This window comes from Gracilinanus agilis, chromosome 1 (genome assembly GCF_016433145.1).
Source record: "Gracilinanus agilis isolate LMUSP501 chromosome 1, AgileGrace, whole genome shotgun sequence".
Classification (NCBI taxonomy): Eukaryota; Metazoa; Chordata; class Mammalia; order Didelphimorphia; family Didelphidae; genus Gracilinanus; species Gracilinanus agilis.
The window spans coordinates 501,744,433-501,769,941 of record NC_058130.1 but is presented as its reverse complement, the minus strand read 5'-3'; the positions used below and the strand labels follow the sequence as shown (position 1 = coordinate 501,769,941).

General features: G+C 37.0%; 1 protein-coding gene across 3 annotated transcripts; it reads left to right on the top strand.

The window, feature by feature from the left end:
• Positions 1 to 473: 473 nt before the first annotated feature.
• On the top strand, positions 474 to 25,509 carry ADHFE1 (alcohol dehydrogenase iron containing 1). Of its 3 annotated transcripts, none has more exons than XM_044657982.1 (5): positions 474 to 548; positions 1,788 to 1,866; positions 2,037 to 2,133; positions 7,879 to 8,036; positions 24,836 to 25,509. In XM_044657982.1, exons 1-5 carry the CDS (start codon positions 490 to 492, stop codon positions 24,941 to 24,943), a joined length of 501 nt encoding a protein of 166 aa, XP_044513917.1. In that variant the 5' UTR covers positions 474 to 489; the 3' UTR covers positions 24,944 to 25,509. The 3 variants fall into 3 exon arrangements, with proteins under 3 accessions (XP_044513917.1, XP_044513918.1, XP_044513916.1); XM_044657983.1 differs by lacking the exon at positions 24,836 to 25,509 and adding an exon at positions 8,279 to 8,443; XM_044657981.1 differs by lacking the exon at positions 24,836 to 25,509 and having other exon boundaries at positions 7,879 to 8,443.

Below are 25,509 nucleotides of genomic sequence, written 5' to 3'. Positions count from 1 at the left end.
ATATATATATATATATAATGAAATGCTAGAATATATATATATTACATACAAAATGCTAGAATATATATATTACATATATACACATATATTAAAGCTGTCTATAGTTTTAGTCCTGATCATTTACAGTTGAAGAAGAAAAATGAGCTTTTGGGTAACTTTCTTGGAAATGTCTTAACATTTTAAGGGTCAGTACTTTTCTTCCCACAGGGCTTTTGTCTCATATGGCCAACATGACAGTATATTTATTATTCCTTTACTGAAACTGCCTATTGGAGAATGTTCCTCCATTTGGTTTGATTTAGAAAACTGCTGGTAGTTTGAATAATTCAATCAAATTTTCTTCCCATTGAATATCACATTCTTTCCTTATCTTGCCTTCAGGCAGTTCTTTTTCCAGTTGGAAATATCAGGGCTGTTATTTTAATGTTGGGTATTTATATTATTCACAGAGCTGTTAGAAATCCTGATGACATCGAGGCAAAGTCAAACATGCACTTGGCAAGTGCTTTTGCTGGTATTGGCTTTGGAAATGCTGGTGTTCATCTTTGGTGAGCTAAGTCCAGATCTGGTTTCATCATCTTAACTTCTAGATTTAGACAGTCAAGAATTATTATGACTAATGATCAGAGTTAGAGATACTATTGAGAAAACTTCAACTTAACCTATTATAATGTTTTCTCAGTGAATGGATAGTGTCTGTTTGTCTATTAGATTATAAAAACCATGAGGTCAGAAACAGAATCTTATTGCCCCATCTAATACTTCAAACACAGTATATATTCATTAAATATTTGTTGAATAAGTTAATGTCATTTATTGTTGACTTTAAGCAAGATATTTCCTCTTTTATACTTTCTACCACCATTTCCAAAAGTAAAAAAGAAAAAACTGTTAACAGAATGGACCTTTTCCGATAGTGTTCCACTTAATTCAATTTCAACAGACGTGGAAATGCCTACATTACTCTAGGTATTAAGAAAGATACAAAAATAAATAAAGCTTGACCCTTACCCTCAAAGAACTTCTAAACCATCAACCAGCAAGCATTTATTAAGCATCTACTTATTTGCCAGGCTCTGGGGCTACAAAAACAAAAATGAAGCAGTTCCTGACCTCATGGAGATTATATTCAAATCCACCAAGAGAAACATTTGGTAAAAATGTTAAAAAAAAATAGTAAAAATGGAAACATTTGGTAAAAATGGTTTTAAAAATGGTAAAAATTATTTTTAAATGGTAAAAAAACACAGTGATGACTGTAACGTGTCACTAAGGACACATTGCATTCCCAGTGTCATACTTCCAATGAAGATAGCATCCTGTAGGAGGTGTGCACTAAGGATACATCTTCAGGCTATGTATGCATTAAAATTCAATTATATTTGCTTAAAGAAACTTTCTGAGTGATGCCTTCTCATCTTTGGAGATGGGAAGGCCAGTTAAGCTGTGGAATTGATGGATAATTTTTTCCTCTTGAATCAACATTTATTTCTCACAAAATACTATAAGCCTTTGGATGGAAATACTCCAGTTTTTATTCATGAAAAGACATATCTCTAACTGAGTAGTATCTCTAGATTATCAGGCCAACCAGACAGGGGTGGGGAAGAATAGGTGGGTTTGCATGAAATAGAGAATTCTATGTGGTATTTATTCAGTTTCATTAGAATCTTTTATTAAGTGCCATACATAGAGGAGAATTGTTAATGTTAGAATTATCTATTAACTTTAGAGACTCAAAATGATCACATCCATGTATCTGAATGAAGAATTTCTTTTGTTTCCAGCCATGGGATGTCTTACCCAATTTCTGGTTTAGTGAAGACATATAAAGCAAAGGATTATAATGTGGATCATTCTTTGGTGGTAAATTTTTTTTAAATTGCATTTTCTATTTCTTATAGCTTTGGGCTAATGTTCAATTATTTGGGTCACATGATAAACAGGTCAGTGTTTAAAAGCTACTGGTTGAAGAACGAATTCTCATATCCATTAATACTCATCATTTTTTGGTGTTTTTTTTTCTTTCCCTGCAGCCCCATGGCCTTTCTGTGGTACTCACATCCCCAGCAGTATTTACCTTCACATCCCAAATGTTTCCTGAGCGGCACTTAGAGACAGCAAAGATTTTGGGTATGATCCTATTATTCACAAGTCTGTTACTTATATAAATGACACAAATGAACTTCTCAATGTTGCTTACCAATGACAAAACTGTATATAATAAGCTAAAAATATTGCTGAGAGGGAAGAGTTTGACACTGCAAAAAAACAGAAACTTGCCTTAGATTATAACAATAGTTCATGGAATCATAAATTTTAGAACGAGAAGGACTACAAGTGATCATCTTGCCTTCTAGTGGATAAAATATTATTTCTATTTGAGAGATGGGACAACAGAGACTTGCAAAAATTGAGTGACTTACCCAGGTATAAATATCTAGAAAATTATTCTATAAAGACTAGCCTTCTGTCTACTGGTCCATTTCCTTACAAGAGAGAATTTTAAGTTTATTAGTATTTTGTAATGATTACCCAGTGAAGCTAATAGAGCAGTGGGCCTGGAGTCAGAAAGATCTGAATTCAAATATATCCTCAGACACTTATTAATTGTGTGAGCTTGGGCAAGTCATTTCACCCTGTTTGCCTCAGTTTCCTCATTTGTAAAACGAGCTGGAAGAGGAAATGGCAAACCACTACAGTATATCTTTGCCAAGAAAACCCCAAGTGGGGTCACAAAGAGTTGACCACAAATTATATATTAATAAATATCATGAAAACTCTAGTTATTCATCAGTAATGTTTTAGCTAAATGTAAGAAAGAAGTTTCTAAGTATGGAAAGCTACCTTGTGAAGTATGCAAAGAGGCCAGATTGCCATCAGTTAGATTCTAGAGAGGGACTTTTTACTTTGGATAGATAGATAAACTATATAGCTTTGGTTTTAGTGTCCATGGATCTGGGTTCAAAGCTTGACCTTGCCATTTAGAGCTGCTATGACCATAGACAAGTCACTGAAAACTTTTGAGCTTTTGATTTGCATTTGTAAAATCAGAGAGTTGGACTCTGTGTTATCTAAGGTCTCTTCTAGCTCTAAACTTTGAGATCTTATGAGCCTATGACCATTATGGTTCCTTCCAATTCCATGATTCTTTAACATGATTAACAAGTCACTTAATATTTCTGGGCCTTAGTTTCCTCATCTGTGAAACAAGGGAGTTAGAATATATGATTTTTTAAGGTCTCTCCCAGCTCTAGATCCTATAAGCATATGCAATTATTAGAAATACTATTTCCACTAACTTCACAGTAATTAATAGTATTTGCCATATTTCTCTCCCTCCCCAAATGGAGGGAATTCCTAACCTCCCACTGATGTCTGAAGTGGCTGCTATAATCATTTTTGACAAATGATAAAATTTTTTAACAAAAAAAAACTCACTTGGGGCAGCTGGGTAGCTCAGTGGAGTGAGAGTCGGGCCTAGAGACGGGAGGTCCTAGGTTCAAACCCGGCCTCAGCCACTTCTCAGCTGTGTGACCCTGGGCAAGTCACTTGACCCCCATTGCCCACCCTTACCAATCTTCCACCTATGAGACAATACACCAAAGTACAAGGGTTAAAAATTAAAAAAAAACAAACTCACTTATTCAGAATCTAATACATGGTAAATCCAAACAATAAGATTTTGGAGAGTGTTTTTGTATAATAATGATTGATTTATATAATGATAATTCTAATGTACTGTTAGACCCTGAAAGATACTTGGAATTTTTATCAATATCAATGAAATTTTCATTTTGGGCTTTGCTCTTTCTTTCTCCATCCCTCTGCTCCCAATTTTTATTATCTAATTGTAGAGTTTTATATACCGCAAAAGTATATTAACAATTTTCAAAGAATTGAAAATTGTTAAAACATGTATATTGTAGATGCTAACTCTCTATTTGCCAGAATAGTTATTTAGCCAGAATGTCATCATGTTATTCTTACTTCATTTTCCAGAATTTTCTTTAAAAGTTAGCAGTGAATCCCAAGAAACTGGGAGAGGAGGGCAGGAGGAAATTTGGACCTCAAAATTTTAAATTAAAAAATGTTAAAAAAATTTTTACATGGTATTAGGATATGTATACATACTCCTGCATGTTGCTATGTTATCATTCTTGGGCTCCAGGTGATACATTGGATGTACACTGAGTATGCTCAGCCTCCCTTATTCTTATTATATTACTCATATTATGTTACTCAAAGAAACCTAGGGTAAATGAGCATTGTCACAAAGCAATTTGATATTGCTATACCTACTTCTGGAAGATTGATTTCCTGTGATCATTTTTGTTAATCTTTAGGCGGGGAAAGAGTATTGTATTTCATATATCCCATTCTCTGGGCTGGTGGGCAGCCCAAACTGGTACTAGGGTGGCTTTGTTAAGTATCTAGACATTATAAGGAGGAGGAACTCCAATTGTTAACTTTCAATTCCGGTTAGCAAAGATAATTTCAAAGCTAACATTAATTAACATCCAAGAAAGCCAATGAAAATATTGAAAAAATTAGGTCCCCTTGCAGGCAAGATTTGTTATTAAGAACTAACAACCTGCCCTTTCTGCAATGTAAAGCTTCAGTAACAAAAAGGTAAGCTTTTTACACCCAAGTTTGTTTTGTTATACTCTACTTGAGCCATTAAAATGCTTAAGGCCCTTTTTTGTAACCTTCAACTTTGCTAGCTTTATATTTTTCGTCCTTTCTTATATCAAGTCTTTAAAAAAATGTTCTCTGAGTTAGCTGAGATTTTCTGTTTCCATCCAGCACCAATATTCTTATATTGTAATATACCTCACAAGGAAATCTAGAGTTTTTGATGGCATATTTCATGACTACCTTCCCAGAAGCAAAGAAGCTATAAAAATAGTCCTCTCATATTTTAGCCTCCTGCCTAAGCCACATTTCAGCTCTTCTAAACCTAGGTTGATGAAATAACTCAATAGCCAAGCTTCCTGCCCATCCTAACACTTTTATCTAGGTAGTATCTGTATCATTTTATTGGGTTTATTCTCATATTTTCTAAAATTCTGAAATATTATTTTTAAACTACTTTTAAAAGCATGTTTTCTTTCTCTTTTTTTGGAAAAATTTTATTTAATTAATTGATTTAGAATATATTTTCCGTGATTACATGATTCATGTTCTTTCTCTCCCTTCCTCCCGCACCCAGTTAACAAGTAATTCCAATGGGTTTTACATATGTCATTGATCAGGACCTAGTTCCATATTATTAATATTTGCATTAGGGTGATCTCTTAGAGTCTACCCAAACATATCCCCATCGACCCATGTGATCGACCATATGTTTTTCTTTTGTTTCTACTCCCACAGTTCTTTCTCTAGATGTGGATAGTGTTCTTTCTCATAAGTCCCTCAGCCTTGTCCTGGATCCTTGCATTGCTGCTAGTAGAGAAGTCCATTAAGTTCAGTTGTGCCACAGTGTATCCATCTCAGTGTATAAGGTTCTCCTGCTTCTGTTCCTTTCGCTCTGCATCAATTCCTGGAGGTTGTTCCAATTCACATGGAATTCCTCCAGTTCATTATTCCTTTGAGCACAATAGTATTCCATCACCAACAGATACTACAATTTGTTCAGCCATTCCCCAATCGAAGGGTATCCCCTCATTTTCCAATTTTTTTGCCACCACAAAGAGCACAGCTATAAGTATTTTTGTACAAGTCTTTTTCCTTATTATCTCTTTGGGGTATAACCTCAGCAGTGGTATGGCTGGATCAAAAGGCAGACAGTCTTTTTTAAAGTATGGCATGTTTTCTAACAAAAGGAAAAATGCATTGTTGTCTTTCTACATAATCACCTCCATCACCAAAAAAGAGACTAGTCTTCAAAATTAATAATCCATAGATTTTTCTGTTCCTTGTAAAAATTTCCTTTTTATTCCTTCAAATAACTCAAGTTTTTTATACTTCATTTCCCAAAGTTGCCAACTTTCAAAGTATAGTGCAAGGCACAGCTGGATTACTAAAATGGGCATAAAATGGAAGAATCATTATACAGAGAGTATGATGAATTTTTTCTTAGTTTTTACTGTCAAAGCAGGAGAAATTTAGCTTAAACTGAAGAATGAGAAATTATTGCCAGGCTAAATGATAATATTACCTTATGTTTACATAGGGTTTAATTTCTCTTTTAAAAACCCTTCTCTTACATCTTGGAATCAATACTGTGTACTGGTTCCAAGGCAGAAGAGTGGCTAGACAATGGGGATTAAGTGACTTGTCTGGGGTCACACAGCTAGGAAGTATCTGAGACCAGATTTGAATCTAGGACCTTTCATCTCTAGGCCTGGCTCTCAATCCTATGAACTACCCAGCTGCCCTCTTTCTCCACCCCCCCCCCCTTCCTCCCTTCTTTCCCCCCTCCCTTAATTTCTTTTTTTAAATGTGGATTAAACTATTGTTTTTAATTTTTTTATTTTTTAGAAATTAATTTCTTATTAATTTAATTTTTTAATTGAATAATTTCTTGACAGTGATGATGTTTAGACCAGGAATGGCGTGAAAAACCATTGTAGTATTTCAACCACAAAAACCTAATGACCAACCTACGCAAAACCCGCCCACTTTTAGATGTGTCCCTGTTTGAGAATATTACATGTTTTTTTTTTCTTTTTAACTAGTGACTTCTTTCTTAGAATGAATCATTTCCAAGGCAGAAGAACAGTAAAGGGTAGGCAATTGGAGTTAATGGCCCAGGGTCACACAACTGGGAAGTATCTGAGGCCAGATGTGAACCTTTGAGCCTCTAATCCTGGTTCTCTGTCCACTGAGTTATCTAGCTGCCCTGATATACTATACTTTTATAATTGATTCCAGACCTATGTTCTTAAGAATAAATAACAGAATGACTTAATAAAAATATCAAATGATCTTCCAAAACTTAGACTTATTGACAATAGTGATTGTAAATGACCACATGAGAAATTGTCATTTCAGAGGCTTTTGTGTGGGGTCTCTGCTCCTTATCATTCGATGAGCCTTTCAAAGAAACATGCCCCTGGCCTTTGGGAGCTTGCAGTCTAATGAAATCTACTGAAGAATTTATTGACTCTACTAAGAACTGGAAAGGGTTTCCTCCTATGTACCACCTCTGATGTGTGTGTGTGCATATCTATTTTATTATTCTACTGTTTTGTGGTTGCGATTGCCCGTATTTTCGGGGCCTTCCTTGTATTTATCCATCTCCATTGTTCAGAAAGGTGTTTTCATAGCATCCGAATTCAAAGCGTCGCTGCGCGGGAGAGCTAAGAGAAATGCAAAGATCACACCTCTAGATGTCAGCAAATTCCAGATCTTGAAATTGACGCTTGTCAAGTTTGCTCTTAGAGAGTATCAGCCTCCACCTCCAAACGCGAGCTTTCTCCCTTTCTGGGTCTTTTTTCATCCCTTTCCTTCTTCCTTTTTCCCCTCCCAAGCCAGGGACAAGTTGGAGACGGGGAGGGGTGGGTGTGTGGAGGAAGGTTTGAGCACTTGTTTTGTTTGTTTGTTTGTTTTTGATCAAGGTCATTTTTCAAAAAGGGATCGTTCTGGAGAGGCGGGAAAAGGAGTTGGCTCCAGCTGCCAACTTGTCTGCCCTTCGCCGGAGGTATTCCGTGTTTTCTCGGCGGCGGCGTCGCCACGCCTGGTTGGTTTCGTGCCATATTTTCCAAGTTAGCCTAACTTCAGGCGGAGGCAACATTGCCGGCCCTTCTCCCGAGGCCGGGAAATGACAGTTATGTGCAAATGAGGGCGCGAGCTGATACTGGGATTAACCTCAGCTCAGAGCAGGTTTCCTCCCCGCTTTCTAGGCTCTGGTCCAGCCTTTATGTCTTATTTCAGGAGCCGACGTCCGCACTGCCAAAATCAAAGATGCCGGGCTTATTTTGGCTGACACGCTCCGGAAATTTTTATTTGATCTGAATGTTGACGATGGCTTAGCCGCCATTGGTTATTCCAAAGCTGATATCCCGGCGCTGGTCAAAGGCACGCTGCCTCAGGTAAGACGGGAGGTCCACACCGTCCTCCCTACGGATGGGTGTAAGCACAGCAACGTATTTTTAGGAGGAAAACTTTTAAAAATTTATATTGGAAGAAATGAAATCCGGCCCCCCAGAAGAGGCGCTGCTTCCTTTTTTGCAAGCCCACCCCTCAGGGCAAACCTTTCTAAAGCGGAGGGGAGGAAGCTGGAAGGAGGGAGGAGATACCAAATGTTCCTTTTCCTTTGTGTTTTTCCATAAAGAACTGCACACCACAGAGCCAGGTGTTATTAACCTGATACTTGTATGATGCAACCAAAAGGCTGCTTTCCGTTAAGAATGGAGGCAAGACTCCCACGGCCCTGAAACCCCTCTTTAGTACTTTCCTCAATGTAGTATCCTTTAAAAAAAAAAAAAAAAAAAAAAAAAACTTGGGATGGGGCGGGGGCAGCTGGGTGAGAGCCAGGCCTAGAGACAGGAGGTCCTGGGTTCAAATCTGCCCTCAGATACTTCCTAGCTGTGCGCCCTGGGCAAGTTACTTAACCCCTATAGCCCTTACTGCCCTTCTGCCTTGGAACCAATATAAAATATTTATCATAAGAGGGAAGGGTTTTTAAAACAATTGTTTTCAGTGAACAAAAATCTATTTTATCTCCCACTTCTCCATACCCATGAAATACTCTTGGCAGTCTCTCCCATGAAATAGGATGAAAATATTTTAAAAGTTTTACTATATTCTTTCCTTAAGGAAAATTACAATGTTTCTCTTATTTTATTAAGGATAATAGTGGCTCTTAAAACTAAACCTGGTGGGCAACTGGGTGATTCAGAGGAACTTGAGATCCTGGATTCAAATTTGGCCTCAGGCACTTCCTAGCTGTGTGTCCCTGGGCAAGTCACTTAACCCCCATTGCCTAGACCATACCACTCTTCTGCCTTGGAACCAATAACACAGTATTGATTCTAAGACAGAAGGTATGGGTTTGTTTTGTTTGTTTGTTTGTTTTTAAACTAAACCTGTGACAGTTTTGCTTAGCAGTTTTCCAGGAACATAATTCTGAGAGTATGATTTTTTGGAGGAGTACTGGTTATATACTACCAATATAAAGTCAGAACAGAAATGTGTCAAATAGGAATGGAGGTGAGGATAAAAACTCATCGTTTTTTCTTCTCTGTATTTATAACTAATATAAATATATAAGTTATGTCATATCCAAAAGTCCCAAACTCCAAACACACATGTACATATAGATATATTTGTTAAACGTTATCATTCAGAGCCACTTAATATTTCTCTAGCCAAGGCAGATATTCAGATAGTTTGGAAAGACTTAACCTCTTCTCTCTTTTCTTTTCTCTCTTAAGCCACTGTTTCAGCTTAGAGTAGGATAAATTTTAAGAGAGCCCTTCAAACTGTACAGTTATCAACCAAGGCTAGAATCAAGGGCTGTTCTTGGGAATGAAGCAGCTGTAATTTGAAGCCTGAAAAATAGCCTCTAACTTTGGATAGGAAACAAAGAGATACTCTTTATTCCTCAAGGGAACCTCTGAAGAGTGCCATGGTCAGGAATGTTTGCTATTTTATCATAAAAAAATCTATGATTTTCTCGTTAAATTGCCTGATTTTAGGATTATAAAAATGAAAGGTAAAAGGGGAACCTTAGAAGTCAGGTCATCTAGTTTGGCCTCTTCTTTTTAGTGAGAAGAAAAAGAGGCCCAGAAAGATTAAGTGACTTAACCAGTGTCTCATAGGTAATAAGTAACAGAACTGAGATTTCTTTTTACAATTTTTCAATTTTTATTTTTTCTGGGTTATACATGCATTATCACACAAAACGTATTTCCATATTATTCATTCTTAATGTAAGTGAATAATTTTATATAATCCAAACCCTAAATCATATACCCAGATAAACAAGTGATAAATCATATGTTTTCATCTGCATTTATACTCCAACAGTTCTTTCTCTGGAGGGGGATAGCATTCTTTTTACTAAGTCCCTCAGTTAGGACTGAGATTTCAAACCGTGTCTCCTGCCTCCGAGTTTAGTGCTCTTTCCCCTAAGTCAGTATATTATGACTTGCTATATTTTTTAAAAATTCATTAATGATCTTTTATGTTATAAACCAGTCATTGACCAAAATAAAAACACACTCCCAAAGCAATACTATTAAGCAAAATCAACATAGCACCCAAAAAAGACCATATGCAACATCTAGCATCCATAGATGATTCCTGATAATCTGTCTTTGTTATTGTTGTTCAATTGTAGCCAACTCTTCCTGACCCTATTTGAGATTTTCTTGACATAGATACTGGATTGGTTTGCCATTTCCTTTATCAGCTCATTTTACAGATGAGGAAACATAGGCAAACAGGGTTCAGTGACTTGCCCAGGGTTACTCAGCCAGTAAATGCTTGAGGCTGGGTTTGAACTCATGAAGATGAGTCTTCCTGACTTCAGGCCTGGAACTCTATCCACTGTACAATCTAACTGCCTTAGTTATTAGAAATGAATTTCAGCCATTAGCCCAACAATTTTCTTCCAAATGAATTAGAGCTCTGAGATTTTCATTCTCAAAATGTAATTTCAGAGAGAGTTTAAAATTCAAGAGCAGCTACTAAAATACAAGTTAATTAGTATTGATACAAGTTTATTATGATTCCCCAAGATAACATGTCACATTGCCAAAATATGTGGAGTAAAATTGTATTTTTTAGGGAACTAGTAGTGAGGAATTTCTCATATCAGTACAAATTAGTATCTTCTCTGCAATTTATAATCTAAGAGACATACCTCCTCCTTTGAGGTTAAATGGTTTATCCAATGTCACACAGTCAATATGCAAGAGTCACTTGACCCAGGTCCCTCTGACCCCAAAACCAATTCTCTTTGTTTTGTTATAATACCTCAATTAAACCAGAATAAGACTAAATAAGTTTGCTAATTCAATTAGAATATTCAAGGATTCAATTAAAAAAGGTGAATCTTCTTATTACCAGCCATGACTACAAAATAATAAGATTGTTTATAAGAACTACTAGAAAACTCTACATCATTGTTTTATAGTCACCCAGCAAATATCTGACAACTCAAAAGAGCTCCAACTAGTTTTGTCTTGGGGTTGATATAGGTGCTTCCTTCCTTTCTTCCTTCCTTCCTTCCTTCCTTCCTTCCTTCCTTCCTTCCTTCCTTCCTTCCTTCCTTCCTTCNCAAATCTCTGATCCTAGTAAGAATTCACTGCCATGCTCACATTAGTGTCATCCTTCTCAATCTTTCTAGGTGGTATGGCATAGAATAAACCTTTTTTTTTTTTTTTTTAAACCCTTACCTTTTGTCTTAGAATCAACACCAAGTATCTGTTCAAAGGCAGAAGAGCTTTAAGGGCTGGGCAGTTGGGGTTAAGTGACTTACCCAGTGAAGGGTTGTTGGAGGTCAAATTTGAACCCAGGATTCCTCCTCTTCAAGTCTGGCTCTTCTCCCCTGAGCCACCTTGTTGCCCCTGGCATGGTTTATTGACAGAATTTTGATTATTTTATTTACTTTTTAGATTATTTATTTAGTTAGATTTATTTAGTATTTTTATTTATTTAGTATATTTTTATTTAGCATTATTTTTTTAGTATTTTTATTTATTTAATATATTTTAATTATATGATTAATATTTATTTAATTTTTATTTAACATATTTATCATTTATTTAGATTATTAATGTTTTTTAGGGTTTTTTTGTGTGGTTATTGAGTCCTTTGGGAGTCAGGATAGTGAGGCATAGTGAAATGGGGAAAGAAGAAACAACTTTCAAAAACTCATACAAAACAGAAAAATTCTTGCATGCATCTCCTGTTTGGAGGCACAGCCAGTGGGAGAAGAGGCAGCTATAGGGCAGTACAAAGCACCTGGCTGCACCCCAGTTCTTTTTTCTACTCCCCAAGTGGCCCTGGCCAGATCCCTTCATCTCCCTGAGCTTGCTCTCTCACCTGGAAGGTCTAAGCCCTGCCCCGGGCCTTATGACGAAGGAGATCCTGCATGGAAGGAAGCTGGGCACTCTGTACATGTCAGTTAAGAAGGACAAATGGTATATCCAGAAAAGAAGGTGAAGAGGATAAAAAGAAGCCGTGTTCTTTTGTTAGCAGATCACTCTTGTCTAAAGAGAGAGTGAATGCAGTGTCATTGAGCAGCCTTTCAGCTTTCCCCCCTCTCCTTTACTATTTCAGGAAAGAGTCACTAAACTGGCTCCCCGCCCTCAGTCAGAAGAAGAATTGTCTGCTCTGTTTGAGGCTTCGATGAAACTGTACTAATTTAGGCTCAAACACAAAGAATTCCCATCAGCGTTGCCATTTCAGAAGGCAGAAGCTGCTCTCTCCAGATCCTGAGCTTCTCTCCCCCACAGATCATCTCCCTGCTGCTAGTTGGTACACCTGGCAATGGAGTCTTCCGCTTGTCTCTGGGTCAAGCTACTTCCACCAAGCAGTCTAGGAAAACTCCCCCAGAGCCTTTGCTCCTTCCCCCGTGTTGGCCCTCGGGAGTAGCCCACTCCTGCCAACTCTGCCACCAACTCACCAAATAGGCCAAATGCCACAGGGAGAAACTTGGGATATTTTTTTTTAATTTGAGTTTGAAGTTATCTAATTTTTCTTTGAAGTATGACACAGAATTTTTCTCTTCTGAGGAAGGAGTTACATAAAATTGGAGCCATTTAAGCAAGAAGTGACAAATGGAGAAAACAGTGTCTCTTTTCTCCCCCTCTCTCCCTGTCTTCTCTCTTCTTTTGGCTCTCCCCTGTCCCCTTCTCTTCCTTCTTCCTTTGGCTCTCCGCTTCCCTTCTCTCTTCCTCCCTTCCTTCCTGCCTCTCTCATAATTCTGCTAGTCTTTTGTTTTCCCTCTCTCCCATGACTTTTGCCCCCTGCCATCTGAGCCAGGTACAACTCTTGTGACTGTCACTTTAACAGAACAAGATGAGGGACTCATCGGATGAAATCCACCAGATTTTTTTCCTCCAATTTTTTTTTTAATTCCAGGTATTCATTTTTTCGGGAGCCATCTAATAAATTGAGAGAGTACTTTTCAGCAATGAAAGAGTAGAATATGGAAAAGAGAGGAGGATCCCAGGAAGTTATTCTTTTATGTCTGATACATTTTGGTTTGTGAAAAATTCTAGGAACACTAAAATTGAACATGATCAAAAAATTAAAAGAAAGTAACGTTAAGGCCACTGATCCTCCAGTGTAAGCATTCTTAACCTTTTTTGTGTTCTGGTGAAGCCAGGGACCCCCTTCTAAGACTAATGCTTTTGAATACATAAAATAAATTATTTAGGATTACTAAGAAAAGTGATTATATTGAAACACAGCTATTAATATATTTGTTAAAAATAACAAGAACCCCCAAGGTAGTGAACAGACTATCCTTTGAGAGGAACATTAATTCACCCATGGAAGCAAAGGGCCATAAATGCCTCTTTGGTCCAGAATAAGTTAATTGAAAGACACAGAATTATATCAGAACCCTGTACTACATATGGTCCTGCAGAGAGAATCCAGAATATCTAGCATTTTTTCCCTTAGTCACAACTAGTCTGCAAAAACTTCTCCTATCTTTTTCTCCTTGGTTCTGATTATAGCAGTGATTCATGTAATGGCATCGATTTCTGAAAAGGGGCAGTATAGCACTGGTACTATGAATTATATTTTAAGTTTCCATTAACATTTCAAAATGTGTGTGTGATTAAATAACATATATGTGAATAATATATCTATAAGAAAAATAAAGGAGACTTTATTGCACCTCCCAATGGCTATGCTCTTCTAATGTTTTCTAAAGTCTATAGCCTTATGGTAATTGAATAGCTATTATCTACCCATTGTAAGGAACCATAAAATATAATAGAAATGGCCTGCAAACTGTAATTCAGGAAACCTTGAAGCTAATCTCAGCTCAGCCCCCTTAAACAAATCATTTCACATCTCCTGCTTGAATTTCTACAGTGTAAATCGAAGGTGTTGGACTGACTGATCTCTAAGGTTCCTTCTTGTCCTGAAATGCTATGATTCACTGCTTCTACTAGACAGTTATATTCTGGCCACCAACATGGAGTTTAAAATTCAGAAAATATCACACAGACACAAAAAACCTGAGAACTAAAAATATAAAATTTTCTTTTCTGAATGTTCATTGCCTTTACCAAGAGTAGCCAGATGTCTTAATGTGAATCACAAGTAACTGTGCTTGGCAGTCACATCAATGGAGGAGAATTTAAAGGTTAGGAATAAAGAAACAGATTTAGGAAATCACAATTTCTTATTTTAATTCCTTTCATTTAGTCTGAGAATTTAAAATGTCAATTCCTTTTGTAGCCAACAAGAGTGAGAGAAAGGATCCACCCTAATCCTATAAGCCAAATACAGGCATCTCTCACTTTGTAGAATGGTTGAATTTTATTAAAAATTGTTTTCAAAGTATCTGTAAAATCAAGTCTATTTTTTCATTCACTCCCCTTGTAATATAAAAGTTGCTTTTTCATGAGAAAAAAATCCCAAAAAGACTAAGTTGAAAATTTGGAGTTCAAACAGTAGCCAGCTCTATGACATACTGGAGTATCATCATAGCATATATATTTCATATGTCATTTAACATATACCATTATATTGTTGACAATACAGTGCCTATTGGGAATTATATCCATTCCCTGTTTAGAGTTTTCTTTCCCCTTGGACCATTTTTATCATATTGTAACAGTTTTCTCAATCATAGATCTCCTCCCTGCCATTAGTCACATCTCCTCCCTCAGCTTTCTTTGCTTACCACATATTCATGCATAATGAATGTTTGTTGAATTGATTTGGTCAAACTAAGGATCTAGTCCAGTGATTCCCAAAGTGGGTGCCACCACCCCCGGTGGGTGCTGCAGCAATCCGGGGGGGGGGAGGTGATGGTCACAGGTGCATTTATCTTTCCTAGTAACTGCTATTAAAATTTTTTAAAAATTAATTTCCATGGGGCTAAGTAATATTTTTTTCTGGAAAGGGGGCAGTAGGCCAAAAAAGTTTGGGAACCACTGATCTAGTCTGTAACTGGAAGCTCTGTGGCTCTTTGCTTCGAGTTCCCAGAATTTTGACTCCTTCTCTTGAGTATTCATGATACCTAATAGGGCTTCCCCACAGGAGAAAACATTTTTGGCAGTGTTATCTAATGAATGATGGATGGGACTCTAGTTTGAAAATTCCTCAAGTCTGAAGTTTCAGATTTCACAAAATATGAGTTCCATATTTTTAATTCCATAAACTTGAAATGTTATCTTATCAAATTCACTTAGAAGAAGGTATATTTACAGGCCACTGATTCACAGAAGTAAGGATTATAGTTTCTTCTCTTAATCCATATGATTGATATGACTTTTTATTCTCTAAACCAAAGTTGGAGGCAGCTAATCATTTTTCTTTCCTTCTATTTTCATTTTTAAATATTCAAAGGAAAATTTTGTTCATGTCTCATTTTACCATGTCGTATTATTAAGTCGAGAGTAATTTCTCTCAAGCCTCTCTTTAAAACTGAGAAGCTTATTTATATTAACATTGAGTCCTTACCTGCTTTGGGCTTGTTTTTGGTTTGAATGGATTCATGGTGAATAGGAACATTTTTTCCCTTCATTTTTAACCATCAGAATTTAACTTTTGCTAAACTCGGGGTTAATTATGCTAAGGAAAATAAAATTAAATGATGTAAGGCCTCCACCATGATGAGTAGAGCCTCCATGAAGAATTCATAAGAAAAAAATGAGTAAGAGTCACACAATATATGATAACATGAAATAGTTGTAAAATGTATTAAAGAGGCAACTAGGGACACAGCCAAGGATTTTCATAGTTTGTATATTTCTACCTTGGAAGCACTAAGCATTCTTTTGTTTCACAAAACAACACATAAGTCCAAACTCGACATGTTAGGCTTAATTATTGAATCCTCCAATAAACAGCTAATTCATTCTGCTCTGTCATCCCTTGCTAACATACCATTTATGAGCGGCCTTGCATTCAGAATTGTCATGGGAGTTCTGGACACAGCTGGGAGGAAGCGGAATGGTCAATGGCACAAAGTTATTATGTCATCTTCAAATAAATAAAACTTCGAGGAAGGAACAATGCTAGGAAACATAAACACAGATAGGAACGGTACAGAGAATCCACTTTTTCTCCTATTAAAAAAATACTTAGAGGGAAAATTGCTTTTTTGACCTTTTCACCTTCAGAAAGATTAATGGTTGTTTAGAATAGGAACTGTACTCCAGTGAGGCATCGCCTCGATCTGGAGATTGGCCATAAGAAAAGAAGTTTTTCACCTTTAGGTCAGCATTTCAAATGTTGCCTGCATCTCTGATGAATCAGAAAGTCATAAGCGTGGGACAGCTGCTCAGTTACCCATGTAAATTGGCTCGGTGGTCACTGGTAGAGCTCCCAGGGGACCATCATCTACATCACAATTGGCCCTTGGGCTGGCAGTCTCCACAAACTCACTAACATCTTGAATGAATGGATAAACTGAATTTCTCTTTCCCCAAAAGATGGTTCTGAAAGGGCCAAGTTGAGCAATGTGGGGAGAGATGCTACCAACTCCTCCCCACCATCACTATCTAAGAGTGTCCAATCTTTCAATCTATCTGGTCTGTGACTTTCCAAAATATTCCAATTTCCAAAAATTCCAAAATAAATTCATTATTCAAAATGCCATCCAAGAACAACACTATAGCTAGCATCTTCCATGGAATTTCTTCATGTAGCTACGTACAAGACAGTAACATCAGTTTTTGTTATGAGGTTTTAGATAGTTTTTCTTAATTGATGCCTTTTCTTTCTATATCACACACAAATCTGAATATATCCTTCTCCTCAATCCACTTAAGAGTGTTTTCATTGTAACAAAGATTAGCAAAGAAAAGAGGGGGAAAAAAAACAGTTCCGCAAAGCCAACCCACATCTGGCATTTGCATCTGATTTGTATCTAGCAATATAGACAACATTCCCCATAGTTCCTCACCTCTGCAATGAAGGAAGGGAGTTATTCTCACATTTCTTCTCCAGAACCAAGCTTGGGTCATTATAATTACCCAGCACCTCTTTTCTTTATTGTCATTGTGCTTTCCATTTACGTTGTCATTGTCATTGAGTATTTTGTTTTCTGGATTCGGAGTATTTTGCTCTACAGAAAACCATTGAAGATTGACTGAAATTGGCAATACAATCGAAAAGTCGACTTCTTATTAGTCTAGAATATGTCATTGATCTCACCTACTTATGTAGGATGCACAATCACTTAATTGTTGCTCTGTCTCCATAGTGTGTGTTAAAAATAATTGCTGAAGAGTTTGGGACTTGAAGGGCTAATAAAAAAGTGGTTTTTTGCCCCAAACTCATTATGGATAATTAAGTAGAATCAGGAAAGCCCAAAGAGAAAAGAAAGCAAAAGTGTTAATGACCAAGATCCTAACAATGAAACTCTCATACGTGAGCTCAGTTTGAGCAACATATTTTCAAAAGTAACCCAGTGGTGACAATAACCATTCCCAATGTAGGTTTGCTTTTAGTCATTTTTATGCAATGCATGCTGTGTTACCAAATTAAAAACAAACAGCTAGTTTATAACAGAATTACAAAGGCACAATTTTAAGAAAAAACTCATATTTTAATGAAAAAAGGTAATGAGACAATCTAGTCTCCTCAACATCCCAGTTGTCCTCTTCTGATTGTGCTCCAAATTGTGAGTGTTCTGCTTGCAATGCAAGGCCCCAAACTGACCACAACACTGAAGAAATTGCCTGATCCGGCAAAATGATGACCTCTCTTATTCTGAACCTCCTGCTTCTCTTAATGCAGTTGTATTCAATGTTAAGCTTTGGGTATTGGTGCAGAAACAATTCTCGTTTGGGGACAAATTATGTTAAATGGCCTCTGACATCCCTGAAACAATTCTCAAAAATGCTTAAAGATGTCCCTAAACAGGAAAATTAAAATGGCTATGAAGCACCTTTACAAGATGAACTTTCATAGTATGATTCTCAATTACAAAACATTTACAGAGAGCAAACTGAACTGAAAATTTTAAATGAGTTGTGTATGTGATACCATTGGACATATTTACTAAAGGAGCTCCCCAAAACTTGGAAAAACCTAGAAGCAATAAATTATACTTGAGGAATCATATTTTTCAAAAGCTATTGATCCATAGTGGGGAAGAGAAATCACTTGAAGACTACATACATGAAGCAATTTAATTTGAGTATTTCCATAGATGATGTTTAAAGTGAATGAGTTAAAAAAATAAAAAAGCACCAAACCTAGAGGCAGGAGGACATGGGTTCAAATTTGATCACAGACACTACCTAGCTGTGTGATTCTGGGCAAGTTATTTAACCCTGATTGCCAAGGCCTTGCTGCTCTTCTGCCTTTGAATTGAGACTAAGATTGAAGGTAAGGGTTTATAAATAAGTAAATAAATAAAATAAAGTGAATGGGTCAACTGTGGCAAAAAGTTTGTGAGTCACTGGATTATTAAGTTCAAATCAATTCAACAAATACTTGTTATGCTCTCAAAGCCCAGAAGGCACTCTGCTAGATCCTAGAATACAAAAACAAAATCATTTTGCCACTCGGACGAAAGCTAGAATTGGAATGGAGATTGAGGCAGGATGGCCAATCAGTAAGCCATTGCATTAATCAAGATGTGAGGTGATGAGGCCCTTCACAAGAGTGGTGACTGGATGAGTAAAGAGAAGGGGGCAGTATGTTGTGAATGCAGGAGCCAGAAGACTTCCTAACAGAACTGTCCAAAAGTGGGAATGAACTGCTTCAGCGGAATGTGTCCATTTATTCTACAATCTAGTTACTCTGGCTGCCCTCCATACAGAGGATGCTCCTCCTGTGGCTCTGCCTCCTGCCTTCTCCACATTCCTTTAAGCCTCAGCTCAAATTCCACCTTCTTTAAGAGACCTCTTCCAAGTTCTTCCACTCCACTCCCTCCCTTAATCATGTTTCACGTATACTGTATTCATATATATATATTTGCATGTCGTCTAGACAATTGGAATCCGATCTCCTTGAAGGCAGAGCTCCTATTTTTGTCTTTATTTGTCTGCCACTTAATACATACATAAATCATATATAATAGGCATTTAATAAGTGCTCGTTGCTTGATTAATTGATTAATGGAAAGCTGCCTGCTGGCAACTTCTACCTCATGCTCCTAATTCTATCTTCTGGGGCCAAATATAACAAATCTTGTGCTTATTCCACCTGACAGCCTTTCAAATATTTAAAGATAGTCTATCCTTTCCAATCCTTCTCTTCCCTGAACTAAATATACCCAGATCCTTCATCCAATTCGTGTATGGCATGGTCTTCCATCCTCTCCCTGTGCTATTTACTCTCCTTGGACCCACTCCAGTCAGTCAATGTCTTTCCTAAAATGTGGTGCCCAGAACTGAACACAATACGGTGATTAGAGAGTTCTAAAGATAAAATAGAAATGTGATAGGAAGTGTGGGAAATAGGATATGGTTGGTTTGGTTTTTTTTTAATAAAGCATAAACTGTGGAACTACAGAATTACGATGCTAACCTCACTCCACTTATGATTTGTTTATCTAGTACTGGCACAAATGATTAGTGGTGCATTTTATTTTTTTATTTGTTTTTTATTATTAGACATTTATTAATATTTGTTTTTAACCTGTTTACATACTTTATGCCCCTACTTTCCCCTTCACCCCCCGCTCTCCCCCCACCCATGGCCAACGCACATTTCCACTGGTTGTAACATGTGTCCTTATTCAGGGTCTATTTCCCATTCATGTCCGCCTCAGCCCATGCATTCAAGCAATTGTTTATCTTATATGTTTCCTCTCCTGCAGTCCTTCCTCTGAATGTGGGTAGCATCTTTACCATAAATCCCTCAGAGCTGTCTTGTGTCATTGCATTGTTGCTGGTACAGGAGCCCATTACATTTGATTTTACCACAGTATATCAGTCTCTGTGTACAATGTTCTTCTGGCTCTGCTCCTTTCACTCTGCATCACTTCCTGGAGGTCTCTCCAATTTGCATGGAATTCCTCCAGTTTATTATTCCTTTTAGCAGTGGTGCATTTTATAATAGTCCTCAAAACATTATTTGTTTCCAAAAGTTTTCTCATTACTCAGAATTTGCTTTTAGCCTTTTCTCTAAATTAGATTGTAGATATTTAATTCCCAACTTTTGGAGAGCTACTAAGATATCCTCCAAAGTTTTCCACTCTAACACTTACCTTAATTATTTACCATGTTTAAAGTTCCTGGATTAATTAATTGTTAATCTCTAAGCCTAGATTTTGTGCTTTTCCACTATTATTTTGAGTGTATGCTATAGAGTTAAAATATAGTGACTACCTAGAACCTTGAAAATAGTTATAATTGTAGACCTTTTCTGGATCATTAAGATAGGCATGATGAAGCTTTGCTGCATAGGCCATATCCAGTTTTAACTTGATTTCATCTGACCTTCAGTATGATATGGTACTGGTTAGCCACTGTTACAGTAGTAGCCCATGGGATAATTTCCATTATGTTGTGTTGTTCTGGTTACCATTTTTGAACTACCCTTCCAAACATTTAAGGACTCGAGCAGTTCAAGACCTTTGACCAATAATTAAACAACTTTTCAAAAACCTAGAGGCAATAAATAAGAATACTTAAAGAATAGTAATTTTAAAAGATTATTGATCCACAGTAGGGAGGGGAAATTACTTGAAGACCGCATACATGAAGCAATTTAATTTGAGTATTTCCTCCTTAGAGGAATATAAAACATTCAACTTATCTACTTGTTTAAAAATTTGATTTCATTTAATTTTGTCTTCAGTTCTGAATTTTCTTCTTTCTACTTCCCCTTCCTTTCCCCATCCCCAAGAAAGCAAGAAAAAGAAAACTCATGGCAAATATGGATAATCAAACAAAAGAAATTCCTGCATTAACCATCATTCATATATATAGAGATACATATGCATGTATACAAATATTCCTATATACATGTGTATATATAGAGTACAAATAAAAGTATATGTAACATGTTACATCTGTATACAGAGTGTTTGTATGCATGGATGTGTGCAGAGATACACATATATTTTATATATATACACACAAACACATATATATGTCCTCTGGAACTGCGGTTGGTTGCATTGTATTGTTCAAAGTTTTTAATCTTTCAAAGTCATTTGTCTTCATGGTATTGTTGTTATTACATAAATTGTTAGATTCTGCTCACTTCGCTTTGCATTAGTTCATACAAATCTTCCCAGATGTTTCTAAAATCATCACTTTCAAAATTTCTTACAGCACAATACCATTCTGTTATATACACATGCCATAACTTGTTCAGCCATTCCACAATTAATGGGCACCCTGTACCCAATTTCTTTGCCATTTAAAGACCTACTATAAATATCTTTGTACATATGAGTTATTTTCCTCTTTCTTTGACCTCTTTGGGGTACAGATCTAGTAATGGTATTACCGAATCGAAGGACATGCACAGTTTAAGAGCTGTTTGGACATAGTTTCAAGTTACTTTCTGGAATGACTGGACCATTTGCAGCTCCACCAATGTATTAAAATATCTATTTTCTCATAGTCCCTCCAACATTCAGCATTTTCCTTTTTTTTTATTGACTTTGTCAATTTAATCCATATGAGGGGAATACCTCTATGTACCTCATCTATTTGTAAAATTAAAAGGGCAAAGATTATGTCTTTATTTAATAAGCACAACAAATAGCAAAAATGGTACTTTTGTTCCATATTATGGCTAGATAAAGGAAGAAAGGAGAAAGGGGAGGGTGTTTGAGGAAGAAAAAGGAAAGAGAATAAGGAGTTCATGTTTTGAAGATCTAAGCAGTGTGAAGAGGGAAAGAAACAAAATCAGAGACCTGGAGAGAAAGGAAAAGGAAGAAGTAGAGAAAGAGATAAATAAATAGAGAGACAAAAATACAGAGAGGAAATAAGACAGAGGGAGAGACTAAATAGTTTTGAGGTGACATTATGTTTGTGGCATTTCTAAAATATATTTCAGACTTCAAAATCCATCAACACAATTTGCTTGGTTGATTGCAATCTGTCTATAGTTTCATCAGGTTTGGAAAAGAGATCCATGGCAACAATATGCAAATATCATGCTACTTGAGGACACCCATGGAAGCATCACAGGACCACAAACAGCTCTATTAATCCTAAAACATCCTAATCTCCTACAGCTTTGCACATTAGCAGCAAAATGGATTATCCCAGGTGACAAATAAGGATAAGCCTTAGCGGCTTAAGAGTTAATATGTTAGTTCGATGGCATTTTCCAAGGACTCTCCATGTGCTGAACACTAGACTAGGCACAGTGGTAGGAAGAAGATGAGCAGAGATAGGGGCATTTACAAAACAATGTACAAGTGGCATACCCATCAGGGTAGTGCAAAGTATCATTCCTAAACACTGAGCAGACTCAGAACTAGAATGATGGAAGGGGGAATGAAAATCTTAAATAGTGAATGTTTCTTCTGAAAAGAGGAAATGAACATGAATTAACAGAGAGGAGAGAGAAATGGAGGGTGACCATGAAAAAAATTATAAAATCTTAGGATTTTATGAAAGGAAATGACTGGCATTTGCTAAAGGTTTCTATAGTCTCTTTCACTTTCTGTTTATAGCTCTCCTACATCATTTACCAGGTGATTTTTATTTAAGCTCATTTATTTAAATAATAATAATAAAAAGAAATAGAATTGTGGCAGACCATACATTAATAAGTCTTTTACAGATCAACTGGAAGCTGGGTAGGGAGACCTTTAAGACAGATTCTATTTGTGCACTCTTCCTGAACAATCCTCTCATTCTGGATTATGGTCCCGCGATCAGCATGATTATATCCATCGGCACTGATTGGGAACATTCGAAAGAAAAGAGGATCAGTCTTATTGTCCAATTGGGCTGTCCTAGATAGACACAGAGGTGACGGGAAAAGAAAGAAGAAGAGGTCCGGACTAAACTTCATATTACACAGCAGTTCAATAAGAGACAGAAAAGCAAAAGAGAAGTTCTAAAAATATTGATTTCAAGCCAATGCTGACCATAACTTGATCTAGCTGGAAATTATGAGTTTCTCTTTTTTCAGTGCTATAAGGTCACGTACTTTAATTTTAGGAAGTACCTTCCTTCACCAACCTAATTAATGCAATTCTGTTTCTGTCATTTCCATTGGCTATTAAAACTGGAACATTTTGTAAACATAGAGTCCTCTTCCTAAAGACTGACAGGGCTTTGGAGGCAGTGTGGTAAATAGTGGATAGAATGCTGGAGTGGAGGGGCAGTCAGATGATTCAGTGGATTGAGAGCCAGGTCTAGAGATCGGAGGCCCTGGGTTCAAATATGATCTCAGACACATCCTAGCTGTGTGACCCTAGGCACGTCACTTAACTTCCATTGCCTAGCCTTTCCTGTTCTGTCTTGGAACAACTACAAAGTATTGATTCTAAGATAGAAGAGAAAGTTTTAAAATTAAAAAAAAAAAAGAATGCTGGATTTGGAGCCAGGTTCAATTTAATTACACTTAATTAGGCAGCTGGCTAATGCATTCTTAGACTTAGGAAGACCCAAATTGCAAATCTGATCTCAGAGACTAGCTGTGTGATCCTGGGTAAGTCATTTAACATTAGTCTGCCTCCATTTCTTCACCTGTAAAATATAAAAATAGCACCTATTTCCCCAACGTTGTTGGGAAGATCAAATGAGACAATATTTTAAAGCATTTTGTAAATCTTAAAGAGCTATATAAATGGTAGTTATTAGCTATTAATTTAATTAACAAGCATTTATTCCATGTCTATTTTATGACCGTCACTCTGCTGTTCATTAGAGAAACAAAGTTGAAAACAAACCAGGCTCTGTCTTTAAGAAGCTTCTAGTCTACTGTGGAAAAAAAAATACGTGTATGTAACTAAGAAAATGCAAAATGAATCCAGATTAAATACAAAGTTAATGGGCAGGAGGTCATTTACAACCAGAGATACCAGGGAAAGCCTCTTGAAATGAGTCTAAGAGGGGAAAAAACGCGCACAAATTATGTAAAAACGAGCTCTATTCAGGATAAATTGGGCACAATCGAGGAGGGAAAGCACTAGTATTAAGGGAGGTCAGGAAAGGCATCCTGTAGAAGGTGGGATTTTAGCCAGCACTCAAAGGAAGCCAGGGTATGGCAATAGAAGGGAGAACATTCCAGGCACGGGGGACAACCAGAGTCAGGAGATGGGGTGTCTGCAAATTATAGAAACTGAACTTTACAAATCGTAGAGATGAAAGAAGACGCTTCTTGCAAAAGGGTATGTGGCATAATGGGGGAAATGTGGGCTCCCCAGTCGGATGAAGTGATGTTGTTAACGTTGAAGCTTTCTCAGCAGAAGAGTCCTATGGTCCAATGGGTGTCTCAGGACTATCACTTTTACCGTTATGTGGAGGGGAGATTAGCGTAGGAAGAGGCTTGAGTCAGGGAGACCAACCAGAAGGCTATCGCAATAGTCCGACCATGAAGTGTGAGAGCCTGCGTCCCTGCCGCCGTAGCTATGTGAGGGGAAAGAAGAGGAAATAGAGAAGAGATTTTTAAGAGGGTAGATATAAGAAGACTTGGCAAAAGATACTCAAATGAGACAATATTTTAAAGCATTTTATAAACCTTAAAGAGCTATATAAATAGTAGTTATTAGCTATTAATTCAATTAACAAGCATTTATTCCATGTCTATTTTATGGCAGGCACTCTGCTGTTCACTAGAGATGCAAACTCCAGATATGTGGGGTGACTTCAAGGGAGGAGCGGAGGGTGATGCCAAGGATGTGAGCTTGGGCGACTGGGACTACTGATGCTCCCGATAATAATAATAAGATCGTTGAGGAGCAGGCGAGGTTTAGGGGGAAAGATAACGAGTCTTGTTTGAGATTCCTACAGGACATCTGCTCACTATGTCCAAAATAGAACTGGTCATGAAGTAGAGATCATGGTGGAGACCAGGGTTATTTTATAGATCTAGAAAGCATCTCCAAAGCAAAAGTCATTAATGGAACTCATTGAAGCTCCTGAGAGCACCAACCAAGATTTTCCAAGGAGAAGAAAAGAGGGTTCAGACACCCGTTTTGAATCAGCATGGCATGGATGAAGAGCTAGCAAAGGACCCTAAGAAGTCATGGTCAGATAGGTTAGAGGAGACCCAGGAGACAGAAAGTTCACCAAAAAAAAACAAAAAACAAAACAAAACAAAAAAAAAACAACCCTAAAAAACAGAGTCGCAAGGAGGAAAAGGTGATCAACATTGTCAATAGCTTTAGTCAGGGAGGAGGATTGAGAAAAACATCATTAGGTTTGGCAAGGGATCACTGGTGACTTTGGAGAGAGCAGTTTCAATTAAAGGTTAGAAGTGAGAAACTTTCAT